The sequence below is a fragment of the Macaca mulatta genome, chromosome 11, assembly GCF_049350105.2.
Source record: "Macaca mulatta isolate MMU2019108-1 chromosome 11, T2T-MMU8v2.0, whole genome shotgun sequence".
Taxonomy (NCBI): domain Eukaryota; kingdom Metazoa; phylum Chordata; class Mammalia; order Primates; family Cercopithecidae; genus Macaca; species Macaca mulatta.
Genome location: NC_133416.1, coordinates 120565856 through 120585445, shown reverse-complemented (window position 1 = coordinate 120585445; position 19590 = coordinate 120565856). Strand labels below are relative to the sequence as shown.

General features: G+C 50.7%; 1 protein-coding gene across 1 annotated transcript in view; it reads left to right on the top strand.

Moving 5' to 3' along the window:
- Nucleotides 1–5668: 5668 nt before the first annotated feature.
- Nucleotides 5669–19590, top strand: part of SLC8B1 (solute carrier family 8 member B1) — a 38500-nt gene continuing 24578 nt past the window's right edge. The window contains exons 1-2 of the mRNA XM_077955299.1: nt 5669–6368; nt 7854–8091. Of these exons, the coding sequence (XP_077811425.1) occupies nt 7936–8091 (156 nt within the window). The 5' untranslated portion in view covers nt 5669–6368; nt 7854–7935. The remainder of the gene's footprint in view (nt 6369–7853; nt 8092–19590) is intronic.

The following is a 19590-nucleotide window of genomic DNA, read 5'->3' as shown; positions in this document are numbered from 1 at the left end:
TGGGATTATAGGCATGAGCCACGCGCCTAGCCTTATATGCTCTTCTTATGATGAGACTGTGACAAACCTCCCACTGGGGGGGTTGGGGGGAGTGGTCTACATTTCCTCTCCTTGAATCTGGGTGGGCCTGTGACGATGGAAGATGTGACAGGAAGTGACACAGTCTCATTTCCACAATGAAGTCATACAGGGCAATACAGCTTCTGCTCTGATGTCTGGAACCCCAGAACTGGCACCCTGAGATGCCATGTAAGCAGTATGTCTGCCCTGGGATGGCCCTGCTCTAAGGAAGCCCAGAAACCAGCTCGCAGGGAAAAATCCCATGCAGAAGCCCTGAGGCGACAGGAAGAACGAGAAACATCTGGGCAACCAAAGGAGAGACTTGCGCCAGAACTGCCTAGCTCAACCCTTCCCTCAATTTTTTTTTTTAAAGTATATAAGAGATAAGATCTCCCTATGTTGTTGTTGTTGTTTGTTTCTGAGTTGGAGTTTCGCTCTTGTCACCCAGGCTGCAGTGCAGTGGTATGGTCTCAGCTCACTGCAACCTCTGCCTCCCAGGTTCAAGTGATTCTCCTGCCTCAGCTTCCCGAGTAGCTGGGATTACAGGTGCCCGTCATCATACCCAGCTAATTTTTGTATTTTTAGTAGAGATGGAGTTTCATCATTTTGGCCAGGCTGGTCTTGAACTTCTGACCTCAGGTGACTCACCCTCCTTGGCCTCCCAAAGTGCTGGGATTACAGGTGTGAGCCACCACGCCTGTCCTCCCTATGTTGTTTTAAGGCCAAGCGATCCTCCTGCCCTGGCCTCCTGACTTCCCAAATTCTTGACCAATGGAAATTCAGATAATGAAATGCCATTGTATTAAGCCTCTAAATTTTGGCATGTTTTGTTATGCAGCAATAGGTAACTGATATAAACACAAAATTCTTCTCAACTTTTTTTCTTTTCTTTTTTTTTTGAGAGGGAGTCTTGCTCTATCACCCAGGCTGGCATGAAAGGGCACAATCAGAGTTCATTGCAACTTTGACTTTCCGGGCTCAAGTGGTAGATCGACATTTAATCTACTCTCTGCCAGACACTGTGTCAGGTCCTTTTACTTTCAGTAATAATAATAAATAATAACAACAGCAGCTTCAATTTATTCAGCTTTAACAAATGCCAGGCACTATGCTATGGGTTTTATTATATAATCTCCTTGTTCTTTAAAATTATAATAGTAGAGACAGGGTCTTGCTATGTTGCCCAGGCTGGTCTCGAACTCCTGGCCTCAAGCAATCCTCCCACTTCAGCCTCTCAAAGTGTGAATTACAGGTGTGAACCACTGTGCCCAGCCTACATATAAAATCTCAATCCTCACTACAGGCCAATGAGTGCCCTATAGGTGCTGTTTTCATCCCCATTTTCCAGGTGAGGAACTGAGACTCAAAAAGACAAAATAACTGGTCCAAGGTCAAATAACCGTAACTGGCAGAGCTGGGACTTGAACTCAGAGCTGGGACTTGAACTCGGATCTGGATGACTTCTGAGGCTGCTCCTACCATGTTAAAATTCCCTTTCTCAGCCTGGGGAATAGGCCCTAACCCTAACCACTGTCTACCAGAGCAGGGGTGAACCAGGGGCTATCCCACGCCCCATCTGTCTTCCTTCTCTGTCCCCAGGGGTTCCTCTCTCTGCCTGGATCTTTCCAGGAGTCTCTCAACAGATACTCACACTCTCCCCCAACACCCCTTGCCAGCTGCTCTACCCCAGTCCTGGGAGACAGGGAGGTAGTAACCCATCTGCTCTGCTGACCCAGAGTGGTGATATCTAAGCCTCACCCTAGCTACCAGGGTCAGGCCCCTTGGGGAAGGAGGACTTCTGTTTCAAACTCAGCAATTCTGGAGTTACTTCCTAAGCAGCAGATGACCTGGGGAAAAGCTGACCCTGGAGCAGGCTTGGAGATTGTGACACACAGACACTAGCTGCGAACGCCCCTGTGCTGGCAGCCTGGACATGGGGATGAACCTGGCCTGGTGCTGCTTCGAGGTGCTCCCAGTCTGTGGGGGACACAGAAAGGTAAGTTAATGCATTGTTGTAACAATGGAATTATTTTTATTTTTTATTTTTCTTTGAGATGGAGTCTCACTGTCACCTAGGCTGGAGTGCAGTGGCATCATCTGGGCTCACTGCAGCCTCCACCTCCCAGGTTCAAGCAATTCTCATGCCTCAGCCTCCCAAGTAGCTGAGATTGTGGGCTTGTGCCACCATGCCCAACTAATTTTTGTATTTTTTAGTAGAGATGGGTTTTCACCATGTTGGCCAGGCTAGTCTTGAACTCCTGACCTCAGGTGATCTGCCCATCTCAGCCTCCCAAAGCGCTGGGAGTACAGGTGTGAGCCACCACATCCAGTCAACAATGGAATAATTAATAGGGACAATAAACCCTTCCACTGAGGGAGTGTTGGCTCAGCATCCAGCATGGGGTTTGACGCTCTTCACAGTGTCCTACTTCAGCCAGGCATGGTGGCTCACGCCTGTAATCCCAGCACTTTGGGAGGACAAGGTGGGGGGACTGCATGAGCCCAGGAGTTCAGGACCATCCTGGGCAACAGAGTGAGACCCTGTCTCTAAAATGAACAAAACCAGTCAGGCAGGGCCAGGCGCGGTGACTCACGCCTGTAATCCCAGCACTTTGGGAGGCTGAGGCAGGCAGATCATGAGGTCAGAAGATCGAGACCATCCTGGCTAACACAGTGAAACCCCGTCTCTACTAAAAAATACAAAAAAAATTAGCCGAGCGTGATAGTGGGCGCCTGTAGTCCCACCTACTCGGAAGGCTGAGGCAGGAGAATGGCATGAACCCCAGTTTGCACCACTGCACTCCAGCCTGGGCAACAGAGGGAGACTCCATCTTAAAAAAAAAAGAAAAGAAAAGAAATTAAAAAAACTAGCCAGGCATGGTGGCACACAACTGTAGTCCCAGTTACTTGGGAGGCTGAGGTGGGAGGATCACTTGACCCAGGAGGTCAAGGATGCAGTGAGCCAAGATCACACCACTGCACTCCAGCCTGGGTGACAGAGGGAGACCCTGTCTCAAAAAAGATAAGGAAAAACACCTGGAAGGACCTCAGGAGGTTGGTACTAGTATCACCCCCATTTCACCAAGAGGGAAACTGAGGCTCAAAGAGATGCTCTAAGTGTTTAGAGAAGGTTCTATAGAAACCTGGTGTTCTGCAATTCCAAATATCATGTTCCAGGTCACAATGTCACCTGCCCAGAGGTGGGAGTTAGAGGCAGACTCTGAAGGCGGGGAGCCCCGTGGCCATATGGAGGGGTGGGGAGGAGGGCAAAAGAGCACCCGGTGGCGGTGACCTCTGAGCTGAGCCTGACGACATGAGTAAGAGTTTGTCAGGTGGAAAAGAGAAAAGGGTGTCATCAGGGCAGGGGGCTCGGAAGGAGCAGAGGCAGGTGGCTGTGAGCAATAGGCCAACACATTCAGGAAACAGGGAGCACTTCTGGGCAGGAGGTGGAGGTACGGGTGAAAGATGATTTCAGAAAGGTATGCTAGGGCTGGATGCTGAAGGGCCTTGAATGCCAGGCTTGGCATTGGGCCTGGGTCCTGCCCATGATGAGGAAGCAGGTCCTACCCTGAGGATGACAGATGGGGGGATTAGATGCACAATAATGGCAGAAGCGGGGCTGCAGGCAGGAGTGGCCTGGGAGGACACGCTCCAGCCTTAAGGACCCCAGGTCCAGCCCCCATGCTCGCCTCTTCCCACTTCCCCATCCCCCCAAGCAGAAGAAATGGCAGAATGAACAGAGCTTCCCCAGGAGGCTGGGAAACTGGAAATAGGGGGAGGTACTAATACATCCACCAGCAGATCACTAACTCCTCAGTCTTGATTTGTTTGCCACATTCTTTTAAAAGCGATGCTGTGTGCCCCCTTCTGCAGCACATCTACTAAAATTGGAACAATACAGAGATTAGCAAAAAGAAAAGGGAAAAAATTAAATACAAATTTTAAATATTAGAAAAAAAGGTGGTCGTGGTGGCTCACACTTGTCATCCAAGTACTTTTGTTGTAGGAAAGGGGTCCTGATCCAGACCCCAAGAGAGGGTTCTTGGATCTCGCGCAAAAACGAATTCAGGGCGATTCCACAGAGTAAAGTGAAAGCAAGTTTATTAAGAAAGTAAAAGAATAAAAGAATGGTTACTTCATAGGCGGAGCAGCCCCGGGGGCTGCTGGTTGCCCATTTTTACAGTTATTTCTTGATGATGTGCTAAACAAGGGGTGGATTATCTATGTCTCCCCTTTTTAGACCATATAGGGTAACTTCCTGATGTTGCCATGGCATTTGTAAACTGTCATGGCGCGGGTGGGAGTGCAGCAGTGAGGACAACCAGAGGTCATTCTTGTCACCATCTTGGTTTTGGTGGGTTTGGGCCGGCTCCTTTACTGCAACCTGTCTTGTCAGCAAGGTCTTTATGACCTGTATCTTGTGCTGACCTATCTCAACCTGTGACTTAGAATGCCTTAACCGTCTGGGAATGCAGCCCAGTAGGTCTCAGCCTCATTTTTTACCCAGCCCCATTGGAGATGGAGTTGCTCTGGTTTACACAGCTCTGACACTTTGAGAGGAAGAGGCAGAAGGATCGCTTGAGATCCAGCTACGTGGGAGGCTGAGGCAGGAGGATTGTATAAGTCCAGGAGTTCGAGACCAGTTTGGCCAACATAGTGAGACCTTTTTTCTTTTTTTTTTTTTTTTTTGAGACGGAGTCTTGCTCTGTTGCCCAGGCTGGAGTGCAGTGGTGCAATCTCGGCTCACTGCAAGCTCCGCCTCCCGGGTTCATGCAATTCTCCTGCCTCAGCCTCCCAAGTAGCTGGGACCACAAGTGTGTGCCTCCACGCCTGGCTAATTTTTTTGTATTTTTAGTAGAGACGGGGTTTCACTATGTTAGCCAGGATGGTCTTGATCTCCTGCCCTCGTGATCTGCCCGTCTCTGCCCCTCAAAGTGCTGGGATTACAGGCATGAGCCACCGCGCCCGGCCCATAGTGAGAACATTTTACAAAAAATGAACAAAATTAGCCGGCCGTGGTGGCACTTGCCTGTAGTCCCAGCTACTTGGGAGGCCGAGGTGGGAGGAGTGTTTGAGCCTCGGAGGTTGAGGCTGCGGTGAGCCGTGACAGATGCTACTGCATTCCAGCCTGGGCGATAGAGTGAGACCCTGGCTTAAAAAATTAAAATTTAAATAAAAAAAAAAAAAGCTATGCTACTAGAGGGGAATGATGAACCCAGTTAGGATCTCAGAAGGATTTCAGGTGAAACCGCCCGAACTTTCGTGGGCAGGGTGGGGCTTTCTCCACCTGGGATTTTCTCAAATCCTCTTTGTCACCCTTCATTACCAGGAGCAGCTTGACACCCTCTGGTCTCGGGAAATGAACCTCCTAGTTTCACCCTCTAACTGTCCCTCTCCGCCTTCCTGCAGTCCTTACCCATTGGCTTGTATCTCAGTTTCAAAGCGGAGGGAGAGGACGGTGGAGAGTGGGAAGACCCTGGGAAGCTCCCCGGGAGCTGTACCTTTAAGGGCAGGGGCGGGGCGAGTCTTCTGGGGCGTGTCCCGAGGGGCGTGTCCCGAGGGCGTGGCCGGGACCGGGGCAGGGCGAGCCGGGGCGGGCCCGGACGGGAAGAGTAGGAGCCCGTACGCTGCAGCAGGCGGGGCGCCCGGACTGGCGACTTCGCTGGCGGAAGGTCGGGCCGGCGGCCAGGGACCTGGAAGGCTACGAGGACCTGCGACGTGGAGGTTCGGAGTTTGCGGGTCCCAGGCCCGGCCCGAGTAAGAAAAAGCCGCCTCCCCGCAAGGCCGGAGGACCCGGGCGCTCCGAGTTCGACTTCTCAACCTCCGTCCGGATCGGGAAACGGAGCACGGAGATGTTCCTGAGGTCTCTTCCCTGGAAAGCGCAGCCCCGATTTCCCGCCCCAGACCCTTAGCAGGTCGGCGACCATCCGAGCGCTAGACATAGGCCCACGTGTACAGAGGGCGCTCAGTAAATGCTCACTAGTGAATCAGTAAAATAAATCGGTGGCAAAGAGAGACGAGACGCATGCTGATCTTCAGGTGTTGGGGACACCAGGGAGGCGAACATTTATTGAGCTCTTATTGTATACCCCGTCGGCCAGCATTTGTGTCCATTTTACAGATGAGGAATAAGAGGCTCAGAGAGGTGAAGTGACTTCCTTAAGGCCACACAGATAGTAAGTGGCCGAGACGAATTTGAAACCAGCGGTGCCCTGTTTCAACTTGGTGCCAAATAGAGTAACTCGGACTCCACTTGGAGGGGTTCAGGAGAACCACAGAAGAGGAAGGGCCGTGTCTTCCGTGGACAGGTAAGGAACCATGGCTGGGACAGGGGCCTTTCTGATCTCTCTTCCCCTCCCTACCTCCTCCCCCTCCCCTCAGGCTGCCAGTACATTGAGAAACACCTGTGCAGACTTAAAGAAAAAACCGTTTTATGGGGTTTGGTTTCCTGATTGCAAAAATAAGACATACTCACCGTAGAACACATGAAAAAGCCAAAACAGGAAATTTAGTTTGCTGAGGACTTTTGTTTTTCCAGTTTAATTCCTTTGAAATAAATTGAAGCCATTTTGGCCCTAGGCTTGAGGGAAGAGGCACATGGTGGTGACCAGCCCAGCCCCACTGCTAACCAGCTGTCTCTGAGCAACTCACTTCCCTCTTGCCCTTAAGTTCCCTGTCGGAGGGGCTGTGGGCTCTGTGACCCTCTTGCTGTGTGACCTTCGGCGGGTTACAGAATTCCTCTCCTGGGCATGGTGGCTCACACCTGTATTCCCAGCACTTTGAGAGGTCGAGGCCGGCAGATCACTTGAAGCTTGGAGTTCGAGACCAGCCTGGCCAACATGGTGAAACCCCGTCTCCATTAAAAATACAAAAATTAGCTGGGCATGGTGGTGTGTGCCTGTAATCCCAGCTACTCAGGAGGCTGAGGCAGGAGAATCACTTGCACCCGGGAGGCATTGGTTGCAGTGAGCTGAGATCGTGCCATTGCACTCCAGCTTGGGTGACAGAGCAAGGCTCCATCTGAAAAAACAAAAAAACAAAACAAAACAAACAAAACTCCTCTGAGCCCCTGTCCCTGTTGTGCAGGGTGCGGGGGCGACATTTCTAGACTTGTTCTGAGGACTGGATGAGGGAGGCGTGGTGCAGGGAGGAAACAAGCCTGGCTTCACCTCTCTGTGCCTCAGTTAGTTCATCTGTGAAATGGAATGGCAATGCTACCCCCCCTCGGCATGTTATGAGGATAGAATGAGGTCATCCATGTAAAGCTTGGCCCTTGTAAGGCACAGAACAACAGCATTGCTTAGTGGGCTCCATAAAATGTCGTGGGCAAGCCTCTCTAGGTCTCAAACTGGTGGCCTAGAGGCCACGTCCACCCCTAGAAGTAGAGTTTTGTTTTGTTTTGTTTTGTTTTGAGGGCTTCTGCAATCCCGCCCACTGCCCATTTCCCACATGTATGTCACCCAGCTGGCCCCCGAAGCCTGAGACTCTGAATCTCGGTTCAAGTCCCTAGTCCCTTGCAGCCCTGACATTCTGGCCTCAGGCTGGGGGTCAGGTGGGACAGGGTAGGTTTTCATGGGGGCTCAGGAAGAAGGGCGTATCTGATCTGCACACTGAATGGGCAGGGCCTTGGGTCCCTCCAGTGAAACTATGCAGAACACGGTTTCTCCATCAGCTTTCCTTTGCTGCTGGGAGGCAGGAAGGCAGTTCCTTAACTGAGAAAGTCTTCCGGCCCCTTTTGCTGGGTCCATGGGTTTTCAGTGACGTTGTCCCCCCTTCTCACTCCCACCTTGCAGGCCACCGGAGCCGCCAGCTGTTTGGAACTGAGCCACTGCAGAAAGGGAAGTGGAGAGTGAGGGCCAGGCCCCGTGAGGGCGGATGGCCAGCAGATGGCTGGATCTGCGCTGGGCACTGAGTGTGCTTTGTGTGCTGCTAATGGCAGAGACAGTGTCTGGGGCTAGGGACTTGTCTACAGGGGCTCACATTAGCCCCCAATTTCCAGCTTCAGGTGTGAACCAGACCGCCGTGGTAGACGTGAGTATCCCGATAGGAACCTGGGGTTGGATGGGGCTGTGTTCCTCCAATCGATAAATATCTGTTGAGCATCTGCTATGTGCCAGGCACTGACCACAGCCTGGGATATACCAGGGAACAACATAGACAAAACTCACTACTCTCAAGGAGCTGACAGTCTCCTGAATAGACAGATCAAGAAGTAAATGTATACACTTTGGGAGGCTGAGGCAGGCGGATCACTTGAGGCCAGGAGTTCGAGACCAGCCTGGCTATCGTGTCAAAACCCCGTATCTCCTCAAAATACAAAAACTAGCCGAGCGTGGTGGCGGACGCCTGTAATCCTCAGAACCCTGAGGCAGGAGAATTGCTTGAACCCGTGAGGTGGATGTTGCAGTGAGCCAGGATTGTGCCACTGCACTCCAGCCTGGGCGGCAAAGCAAGACTCTGTCTCAACAACAAAAAAAGAGAAGTAAGCATATACATTTCAGGTGGTGATGTGCTAAGTGCCCCGCACACAATTGCTGAAGTGGTACGGGGGACGGCGTGAGCATTTCCAAATATTTCAGACTGAGCGGTCACAGATGGCTTCTGTGAGGAGCTGATCTTTGAGGCAAGCCACTGAATGGAGAGAGGAAACCACCTACATAGACACCCCAGGGAAGAGCATTCTGGGCAAAGGGAACAGCAAGTACAAAGATTGTGGAGCAGGAACAAGCTTAGTGTGTTCCCGGAACAGCAGGGAGGCTAGAATGGATGGAACAGAGCAAGTGAGGAGAAGAATGTTAAGAGAGGAGGATGGAGAGGTAATGGCGGGCAGATTACAAAAGGCCTTACAGGCTGCGGCTAGGAGGTGAGAATTGTTTTGCAGTAGTGGGGAGCCAATGGAAGATTTTAAGCAGAGGGTACCAAAATCTGTGTTAGTCAGAGTTCTCTAGCGGGGCAGAACTAATAGCATAGATGTATATATAAAGGGGAGTTTTGTTTTTTTTTTTTTTTGAGACGGAGTCTCGGTCTGTCGCCCAGGCTGGAGTGCAGTGGCCGGATCTCAGCTCACTGCAAGCTCCGCCTCCCGGGTTCACGCCATTCTCCTGCCTCAGCCTCCCGAGTAGCTGGGACTACAGGCGCCCGCTGCCTCGCCTGGCTAGTTTTTTGTATTTTTTAGTAGAGACGGGGTTTCACTGGGTTAGCCAGGATGGTCTCGATCTCCTGACCTCGTGATCCGCCGGTCTCGGCCTCCCAAAGTGCTGGGATTACAGGCTTGAGCCACCGCGCCCGACCTAAAGGGGAGTTTTTTAAGGAGTATTGACTCACATGATCACAGATGAGGTCCCACAATAGGTCATCTGCAAGCTGAAGAGCGAGGAAGTCAGTCTGAATCCCAAAACCTCAAAAGTAGGGAAACCGACAGTGCAGCCTTTAGTCTGTGGCTGAAGGTCCAAGAGTCCCAAAGTTGAAGAACTTGGAGTCTGATGTTTGAGGGCAGGAAGCATCCAGCACGGGAGAAAGATGCAGGCCGGAAGACCAAGCCAGTCTAGTCTCTCCACATTCTTCTGCCTGCTTTTATTCTGGCTGCGCTGGTGGCTGATTAGATTGTACCCACCCAGATTAAGGGTGGGTCTGCCTTTCCCAGTCCACTGACTCAAATTTTTTTTTTTTGAGAACAGTCTCCATACCCAGGCTGGAGGCAAAGGCTAGCGATCTCAGCTCACTGCAACCTCTGCCTTCCGGGTTCAAGCAATTCTCATGCACAGCCACCCAAGTAGTTGGGATTACAGGCGCACACCACCACACCTGGCTAATTTTTTTGTACTTTTAGTAGAACCAGGATTTCACCATGTTGGCCAGGCTGGTATTGAACTGCCAGCCTCTCTCTTTCTCCCAGTGGTGGGAGAAAAGAGCAGTCGTGGGTGGCTCCAGGTTTCTGGCCTGATCGGCTGAGGGTCTGCTGGTGCTGTGATTTGGATGGGGAGCACTGAGGGAGGATCAGTGATGACGCTGGAGTTAGAGGCAAGAGGCCTTCCTCCCAGACCAGGGAGGGCACAGCCCATTGAGACGGGCTACAGAAAACTTACATCTTTCCGCTCTGATGTCTGTAAGGGGAGAAGAGGAGGTCACAGCGGATCTGGAGTGAAGGAACAAAAGCAGGGGACTGCTCAAGATGACCCCCTGGAGTCCCCTGTAACTGCCAGGGGCTGGAGTTCTCGCCATTTCTTCAGCAGGAATCCCAGACTCAAACTGATGGGCTCAACGCCCACAGCAACTTTATGAGGCTGCAAAGTGCCTTCAAGTCCACCCTCTGAAGCAGGCATCAGGCAATTAAGCCCATTTTACAGATGGGAAAGTGGTTTGTGGTTACTGTGGTTGTAAAATTGAGTACCCCCTCTTGGAGCGTGCTCCTTGGGGGCAGGAAAACTGGGAGATCATACCAGATCATTGTGCCAGATAATCTCTCCAAGTTATTGAGCACTTACGTCAGCCCTGTGCTCACAAGTCCCCCCCCCAAACCCCGTGAGGTGGGAGTGATGATCTCTGTGCTATAGATGAAGGCTCCAAGGTTCAGGGAGGTGAAGGTGGCCAGGAGGAAAGTGGCGGAGCCAGGTTGAGAACTCTTGGCTGCTTCATGCTAAATCCGTCCCCTTCCCCTCTAGTCCACCGCCTCCCAGGACAGATGGGGCAGCTGCGTTTCTGGAAGTCTCCACCATCCAGGGAGCCTGCAGGCTGGGAAAGGCCCTTCCAGCGCCTGACTTTAGGTCCTTTTCAAGTAGTCATTATGCAACAGATATTTATTGAGCACCTACTGTGTGCCAGGGCCTGTGCCACGTGCTGAGGGGATAGCAGGAAGCAGAGAGACCTGGTCCCTGCCCCCCTGGAGCTTATACTCTAGTGGGGTCATGGGTGAGAAGCAAGTTGACAAATCATTCCACAGGGTGAGGGGGAGGGGGACGCTGCTCTGCTTAGGCTATCATGGAAGGCCTCCCTGAGGACAGGACATTTTGACCGAGACCTGAATGGCTTATGAAGATCCAGGGGAAGTGAGGGAACAGTAGATGCAAAGGCCCTGGGGCAGGAGCAGAATGACAGATTTTGCAGAGTGGCTGGAACAGTGAACAAGGGAGAAGGAAGACCAGGCAGGAGAGAACAGGGGCCAGATCATACAGGGCCCTGGGAACCACTGCAGACTTGGCTGTCAGTGAGAGGAAGGTGGGAGCCATGGGAGGCTTTAGAGCACAGGAGGATGTAATCTAACATAAGTTTTTATAAGAATTCCAAGGCATTGAGTCTGTTACCCTTTCCTGTCCAGCCTGACCCCTGTGTGCCCCTCTCTGGGTTTCCTGGGACTGAGTGAGTGACGCAGGAAAGAGGGTGGGAAGAACTGGAAGGAAGTGGAGTCACCCCCTCTTCCCCACACGCAGAGCAATCCCACCTTACTCTGTCTCTCTTGAGCAGAGAGCTGGGGAGGGGTCCTGAGGGACCTGGGGGAGGGCTGTGCAGCTCGGGGAGGGCGGAGTGAGACAGACTGCACAATAATGTGATTTGGGAGGCCAGATTTCGGGGAGCCGCCTTGCTGACTCACTCTGCTGTCAGCGAGATGGGGTGACACCCCACGTCCTCCCTGGCTGACCCCGAGGACAGGGAGGAGGGAGGGGAGGAAGATAGTGAGAGGACAGGAAATGGAGGCTGCCCCTGCCCAGTTGGGCAGTTTCCTTAGGAGCTGTAGCAGGTAACTTTTAGCAGGTGGAGCTGAGTTTGGAGCCACTTCTCAGTGGTGGGCTGTGTGCTCCTGGGCAAGCCACTTTGCCTCTCTGTGCCTCAGTTTTCTCATCTGTGAAGTGGAAACAATTGTGCCAACCTCCTGGGTCTCTGATGAAGACTGAATGAGTGACATGATTCCCAGCACAGTGTGCAGCACAACTGTTAGGAGGGCCTACTCTGCCAGGCACTGTGTGAGACTTTGGTGGGAGGGACAGATATTAAACAAGTCTATGATCCTGCCCGGGTGCGGTGGCTCACACTTGTAATCCCAGCACTTTGGGAGACCGAGGCACGTGGATCACTTCAGGCCAGGAGTTCAAGACCAGCCTGGCCAAAATAGCAAAGCCATCTCTACTAAAATACAAAAATTACCTGGGCATGGTGGTGGGTACCTGTAATCCCAGCTACTCGGGAGGCTGAGGTAGGAGAATCTCTTGAACCCATGAGGTAGAGGTTGCAGTGAGCTGAGATCACACCACTGCCCTCCTGCCTGGGTGATGGAGTGAGACTCCATCTCAAAAAAGGAAAAAAAATAAAAAGTAACTGGGAGGGCCAGCTAGGCTGGGAGTAGTCAGGGAGGGCTTCCTGCAAGAAGTATCCTGGGAACCAAGAATTGGATGGTGAACGTGGATTAACTAGAGCAAAAGGAGTCGTGGCACCAGGCAGAAGGAACAGCATGTACAAATGCTGGACCAATGCCAGGAGGGTCTGGGCATTCCAGGACCTGACAGCTGACCAGATGAGCTTTACTGGAGACTGACAAGGACAGAACACAGGGACCAAAAACAGGCAAAGGAGTGCTCTTCAGCAGCTGGAGGAGGGAGCACTTTAGAAAGAGCCCCTCTGGTAAGATTGGGGATAGGAGACCAAATAACAACCTCTGCAGTTGTTCTTCGTGGTGGTGGAGATGGAAGGAAGGGATGAATTCAAGCATTGTTTAAGAGATAAAAATGGCCGGGCGCAGTGGCTCAAGCCTGTAATCCCAGCACTTTGGGAGGCCGAGACGGGCAGATCACGAGGTCAGGAGATCGAGACCATCCTGACTAACACGGTGAAACCCCGTCTCTACTAAAAAAAAAATACAAAAAACTAGCCAGGCGAGGTGGTGGGCGCCTGTAGTCCCAGCTACTCGGGAGGCTGAGGCAGGAGAATGGCGTAAACCCGGGAGGCGGAGCTTGCAGTGAGCTGAGATCCAGCCACTGCACTCCAGCCTGGGCGACAGAGCGAGACTCCGTCTCAAAAAAAAAAAAAAAAAAAAAGAGATAAAAATTTCTGGGCAGGCTTGGTGGCCCATCCCTGTAACACCAGCATGTTGGAAGGCCAAGGCGGGAAGATCACTTGAGCCCAGGAGCTTGAGACTAGCCTGGCCAACATGGTGAGACCCCTTCTCAACAAAAAATTTAAAAATTAGCCTTGTGTGATGCACACCTGTGGTGCCAGCTACTCAGGAGGCTGAGGTAGGAGACTGCTTGAGCCTGGGTGGTTGAGGCTGGAGTGAGCTGTGATCACACCACTGCACTCCAACCTGGGTGACATAGACAGAACCTGTCTCAAAAATAAATAAATAAATAATTAAAACTTAGACTTAGATGATGATAATGCAACCTTTTTTTTTTTTTGGAGACATAGTTTCGCTCTTGTTGCCCAGGCTGGAGTGCAATGGTGCAATCTCAGCTCACTGCAACCTCCACCTCCCAGGTTCAAGCGATTCTCCTGCCTCAGCTTCCCAAGTAGCTGGGATTACAGGTGCCCGCCACCACACCCCCCTTTTTGTATTTTTAGTAGAGACAGGGTTTCACCATGTTGGTCAGGGTGGTCTCGAACTCCTGACCTCAGGTGATCTACCTGCCTCTGCCTCCCAAAGTGCTGGGATTATAGGTGTGACCCACCGCGCCCAGCCTATTTTTTTTTTTTTCTTTTTTTGAGACAGAGTCTCACTCTGTTGCCCAGCCTGGAGTGCAGTGGTGTGATCTTGGCTCACTGCAACCTCCACCTCCCAGGTTCAAGCAATTCTCCTGCCTCTGCTTCCCAAGTAGCTGCGATTACAGGCGCCCACCACAATGCCTGGCTAACTTTTTGTATTTTTAGTAGAGACAGGGTTTTACCATGTTGATCAGGCTGGTCTCAAACTCCTGACCTCAGGTGATCTACCTGCCTTCGCCTTCCAAAGTGCTGGGATTACAGGTGTGACCCACCGTGCCCAGCCTATTTTTTTTTTCTTTTTTTTGAGACAGAGTCTCACTCTGTTGCCCAGCCTGGAGTGCAATGGTGTGATCTCGGCTCACTGCAACCTCCTCCTCCTGGGTTCAGGTGATTCTCCAGCCTCAGCCTCCTGAGTAGCTGGGAACACAGGCGCACGCCACCACGCCCGGCTAATTTTTACATTTTTAGTGGAGATGGAGTTTCACCATGTTGGCCAGGCTGGTCTCAAACTCATGGCCTCAAGCACTGGGATTACAGATGTGAGCCACTATGCCTGGCCTCCATGTCCTTATCCCTTTCTTATCTAGGCATGTGGGTGTTATTGCCCCCATTGTTCAGAGGAGAAAACTGAGCTTAATTTACTTGCCCAAGATCACTCACCTCGAAGGATGCAAATTAGAATTTCAACCAGGCAGTTTCATGAGAGAGGAGGCTCCGTAGGGGGAGCTGTACTGCCTCCCAATATGATTATTATTGTTCTTCCCAGAGGAGGAAATGGCAGCCCGCCTGCTTCCCTGGCCCCCATCTACTGTCCTCCCTCCTTGTGCTGGGCAGGACCCTCTTTATCAGAAACCCCTTGGGTGACTTTATCTCCCTGGGAAATTCCTGGGCCCCAGCAAAGCCACAAGCCCAGGCTTAGGGCAAGACTGAAACCCTCCGGCCAGCAGTATGGAAGGAGCCCAGCTGACTTTTGCTTTTGGGTGGGAGCTGGGGATGGGATAAGGGAATCTCAGGACAGGAACTTGAGACTTGCTTCTGCATTTTTTGGTGCGAATAGTTGATGGAGATTCCCAAGCCTGGGTTGGGATGTGCACACCGTCACTCCGGCCTGGGGCACAGACTTGTTCTCTAAGAAGCCAGATAGTAGGGCCGAGTGTGGGCTCACATTTGTAGCTCCAGCCACTTAAGAGGTTGAAGGCAGGGGAATTCCTTAAGCCCAAGAGTTTGAGGCTGCAGGGAGCTATAATCATGCTTCTGCCCTCCAGCCTGGACAACAGTGAGACTTTGTCTGAAAAAACAAAAAAAAGAAAAAAAAGAGACCGGGCACAGTGAACACACCTATAATCCCAGCACTTTGGAAGGCTGAGGCTGGTGGATCACTTGAGGCCAGGAGTTTGAGAGTAGCCTGGCCAACATGGTGAAACCTCATCTCTTCTAAAAATAAAAAAATTAGTCAGGTGTGGTGGCACATATCTGTGATCCCAGCTCCTCCAGAGGCTGAGGCAGGATAATCATTTGAACCCAGGAGGCAGAGGTTGCAGTGAGCTGAGATCTGACCGCTGTACTTCAGCCTGGGCAACAGAGCAAGACTCCATCAAAGAAAGAAAGAGAGAGAGAGAAAGAAAGAGAAAAAGGAAGGAAAGGAAGGAGAGAGAAAGAGAAAAGAAAAACACAGGAACTAGACAGTAAATATTTTCAGCTTTGTGGGCCGCATGGTTTCTACAACTACTCAGTGCTCTCGCGGTGCCCAGGCAGCCACAGATTGTACGTCAATGAATGGGTGTGGCTGTGCCCCAGTAAATATTTATGGACATGGAAATTTGGATTTTATATAATTTTACATGTCATGGAAAATTCTTCTTTTGACTTAATGTCTCCCAACCATTTAAAAATGTAAGAATCATTCTTGGCTTGCAGGCTGTGCATAAGCAGATGGCGGGCTGGATGTGGTCCAGGGGCCGACGTTTGCTGACCCTTGGCTTACCCATGTGTTAAAGGGGAATCATTCCATTTGCCTCACAGGAGTGTTGGAAAGACTACACGAAATCACTTAGTCATTCAAGCAGCCATTAACTCAAATGTATTAAGCCCCTACTATGGGCCAGTCTCAGGGCAAATACAAGAACGCAGACAAAAAAATTCAGGCCAGGTTTGGTGGTTCATGCCTATAATCCCAGCACATTGGGAGGCTGAGGTGGGAGGATGGCTTGAGGCCAGGAGTTCGAGACCAGCCTAGGCAACGTAGCGACACCTCCATCTCTACAAAAAATATTAAAAAAAAAATTAACTGGGTGTGCTGGTGTATGTCTGTAGTCCCAGCTACTTGGGAGGCAAAGGCAGGAGGATCACATGTGCCCAGGAGTTCGAGGCTGAAGTGAGCCATGATTGCCCCACTGCACTCCAGCCTGAATGACAAAGCACCCTGTCTCTAAAATAATAAAAATCAGTAAACAAGGAAATGAACAAAATAAAGATTGTGATAACTTCTGTGAGTGCAGAAAACTGGGTGTTAATAGTGCAGATGGGGTAATAGCTACTTTACATGGACAGTCTCTGAGGAGGGCAAATTTGAACACCTGTAATCTCATTTGATTCCTTTATCAATGGGGTTGGTATAATTAGTCCCATTTTACAAATGAGACTGAAGCTCAAAGAGAGGAAGGGAATTGCTACAGACGGTGGAGCTGGTTGGGCGCGGAGGCTCACACCTGTAATCCCAGTACTTTGGGAGGCTGAGTTAGGTGGATCACTTGAGGTCACGAGTTCAAGACCAGCCTGGCCAACACAGTGAAACCCCATCCTTACCCAAAATGCAAAAATTAGCCAGGTGTGATGTTGCTTGCATGTAGTCCCAGGTACTCAGGTGGCTGAGGCAGGAGAATCACTTGAACCCATTAGGTGGAGGTTGCAGTGAGCCAAGATTGCACTACTGCACTCCAGCCTAGGCGACAGAGGGAGACTCTGTCTCAAAGGAGAAAAAGGGGCTGGGCATGGTGGCTCACACCTGTAATCCCAGCACTCTGGGAGGCCAAGGTGGGTAGATCACTTGAGATTAGAAGTTCGAGACCAGCCTGGCCAACGTGGTGAAACCCTATTTCTACTAAAAATACAAAAATTAGCCGGGCGTGTTGGTGGGCACCTGTAGTCCTAGCTACTTGGGAGGCTGAGGCAGGAGAATCAATTGAACCCAAGAGGCAGAGGTTGCAGGTAGCCGAGATTGTGCCATTGGTGCCATTGCACTCCAGCCTGGGCAACAGAGCAAGAGTGGTTGAGTGGGTATTATGCTCAGGTTGTCCTGATCTCAAAAATGGTTTTTTTTTTTTGAGATGGAGCTTGCTCTGTCACTCAGGCTGGAGAGCAGTGGTGCCATCATAGCTCACTGCAGCCTCAACCTCCCGGACTCAAGCAATCCTCTCACCTCAGCCTCCGAAGTAGCTGGGACCACAGGCGTGTGCCACTATCCCTGGCTCATTTTTTAATTTTTTTGTAGCAATGGAGTCTTACTGTGTTACCCAAGTTGGTCTCAAACTCCTGGACTTAAGCGATCCTCCTGCCTCAGCCTCCCAAAGTGTTGGGATTACAGGTGTGAGCCAGTTTACCAGGCCATGGATTTTGTCTTCCCCACTGGCATGTGCTTTCTGAGGATGGGGCACTGTAGAAAGATTGAGGGGTTGGGGCAGGGCTGGGGGGTTTCAGTCTCTGCTTAGGGGATACTGTATGGTGGGCAGAGCTCTTAGCAAAAATTGGTGAGAAGGCCAGAGGCTCAGAGATAAGAAATCTCACTTCCAGTCTGGTGTTGGTGGGAGTTCAGAGAGGGCTTGTGGAGGAGGTGGAACTGTGGTTTGACAAAGCATTTAAAAAATTATAATGAAATACACACAACCTAAAATTTACTGTCTTAACTTTTTTTGTTTTGTTTTGTTTTGTTTTGTTTTTTTGAGATGGGGTCTCACTTTGTCACCCAGGCTGGAGTGCCGTGGTATGATCTCGGCTCACTGCAACCTCCGCCTCCTGGGTTCAAGTGATTCTCCTGCCTCAGCCTCTGGAGTAGCTGGGACTACAGGTGCATGTCACCACGCCCAGCTAAATTTTGTATTTTTAGTAGAGACGGGGTTTCCCCATGTTGACCAGGCTGGTCATGAATTCCTGACCTCAAGTGATCCACCTACCTCGGCCTCCCAACATGCTGGGATTACAGGCATGAGCCACCACACCTGGCCAGACTTGCAGTTAAACAATGACATTCCTATCACATTGATCTGAATAAGGCTGCTCATAGCCAATGTTGGCACAGGCTTATGAGAATTGCTTTTCCCATTCCTGGTGGGAGTGTATATAGGTAGAGCTTGGCCAGGGCATTTTGGCAAAATCCAGCAATGTTCAAGATCCCCTGTCAGGATCTTGACCATTTCTTTTAGACTGTATTATTTTGTTGGGCTTTTGTTGACTTCCAGTTGCCAGTTTATTGTTCTAGAACCACTTATAAGTATAGTAGGCTAGAGGTGCTGGGGAACTAAAACCTCCATCTAGCAGTCCTCACCCAGTGGCTGATGGGAGTTGGTGTATAAATACCCCAGCTCCCTTGCCTCCTGATTAAGCTCATGGTGGTGGTAACTGGCTCAACCTAGCCTTCATTGGCAGCTATCCCTTCTCTGTACCACTTCTTTTCTTCTATTTCTTTTATTTTTTTTATTTTGAGACAGGGTCTCACTCTGTCACCCAGGCTGGATTGCAGTGGCACAATCATAGCTCCCTGCAACCGCAACCTTCCAGGCTCAGGTGCTCCTCCTACCTCCTTCTCCTGAGTAGTTGGGACTACAGGTGTATGCCACCAAGCCCAGCTAATTTTTTTGTATTTCTTGTAGAGATGGGGTTTTGCCATGGCTGGTCTCGAACTCCTGAGGTCAAGTGATCCTGCAGCCTTGGCCTCCCAAAATGCTGCAGTTATAGGCGTCAGCCACCACACCCGGGCCCGCTTCCCTTTCTCTATGTTTGTGTTCCTTAGCTCTCCCAAACATACTATGTCCCTCTCAATCTTTGTCTCTGAGTCAGCTTCTGGAGGAACCCAGATCAGGATACCCTCTGACTCAGCACTTTTACTTCTCAGATCCTCTCTGACAACATTTTTCTCACATGTACTCGGAGAATCATGTGTGAGGAAGTTCATTGGCTATATTGAAAAATTAGGCATCCCCAAATGCCCAGAAGGGAAATGTTTACCTCAGTGATGTATCATCCATAGTACAAAATACTCTGCTGCAGTGAAAGACTCTGCGGGGAGGCAGGGGAGAACAATGGGCTCCAGAGCCTCAAACTGCCTGGGTTCCAACCCTGACCCTCCCACTGAGTGCACACGGACATTGTCTCAGTCTCCTTTTCTGTTTAATGGGCATGATAATAGTTCCTTCCTCGCAGATTGTTGTGCAGAGTAATTGAGACACATTTTTTTTTTTTTTTTTTTTTTTTGAGACAAGATCTCACTCTATTCCCCAGGCCAAATATGGTACTGCAGCCTCAACCTCCCGGGCTCAGGTGATCCTCCCACCTCAGTCTGCTGAGTAGCTGGGACTACAAGTGCACATTACCATGCCTAGCTAATTTTTTATTTATTTATTTTTGCAGAGATGGGGTCTTGCTATGTTGCCCAGGCTGGTCTTGAAATCCTGGGCTCAAGCAATCCTCCCACCTCAACCTCCCAAAGCGCTGGGATTATAGGCATGAGCCACTGCCCTCAGTCATCACAGAATTATTGTACAGATTAATTGAGATACATTTTAAGCTCTTAGCACTATGCTTCACATATAGAAATCACTATAGTATGTTTCGAATTTTATTATGTGT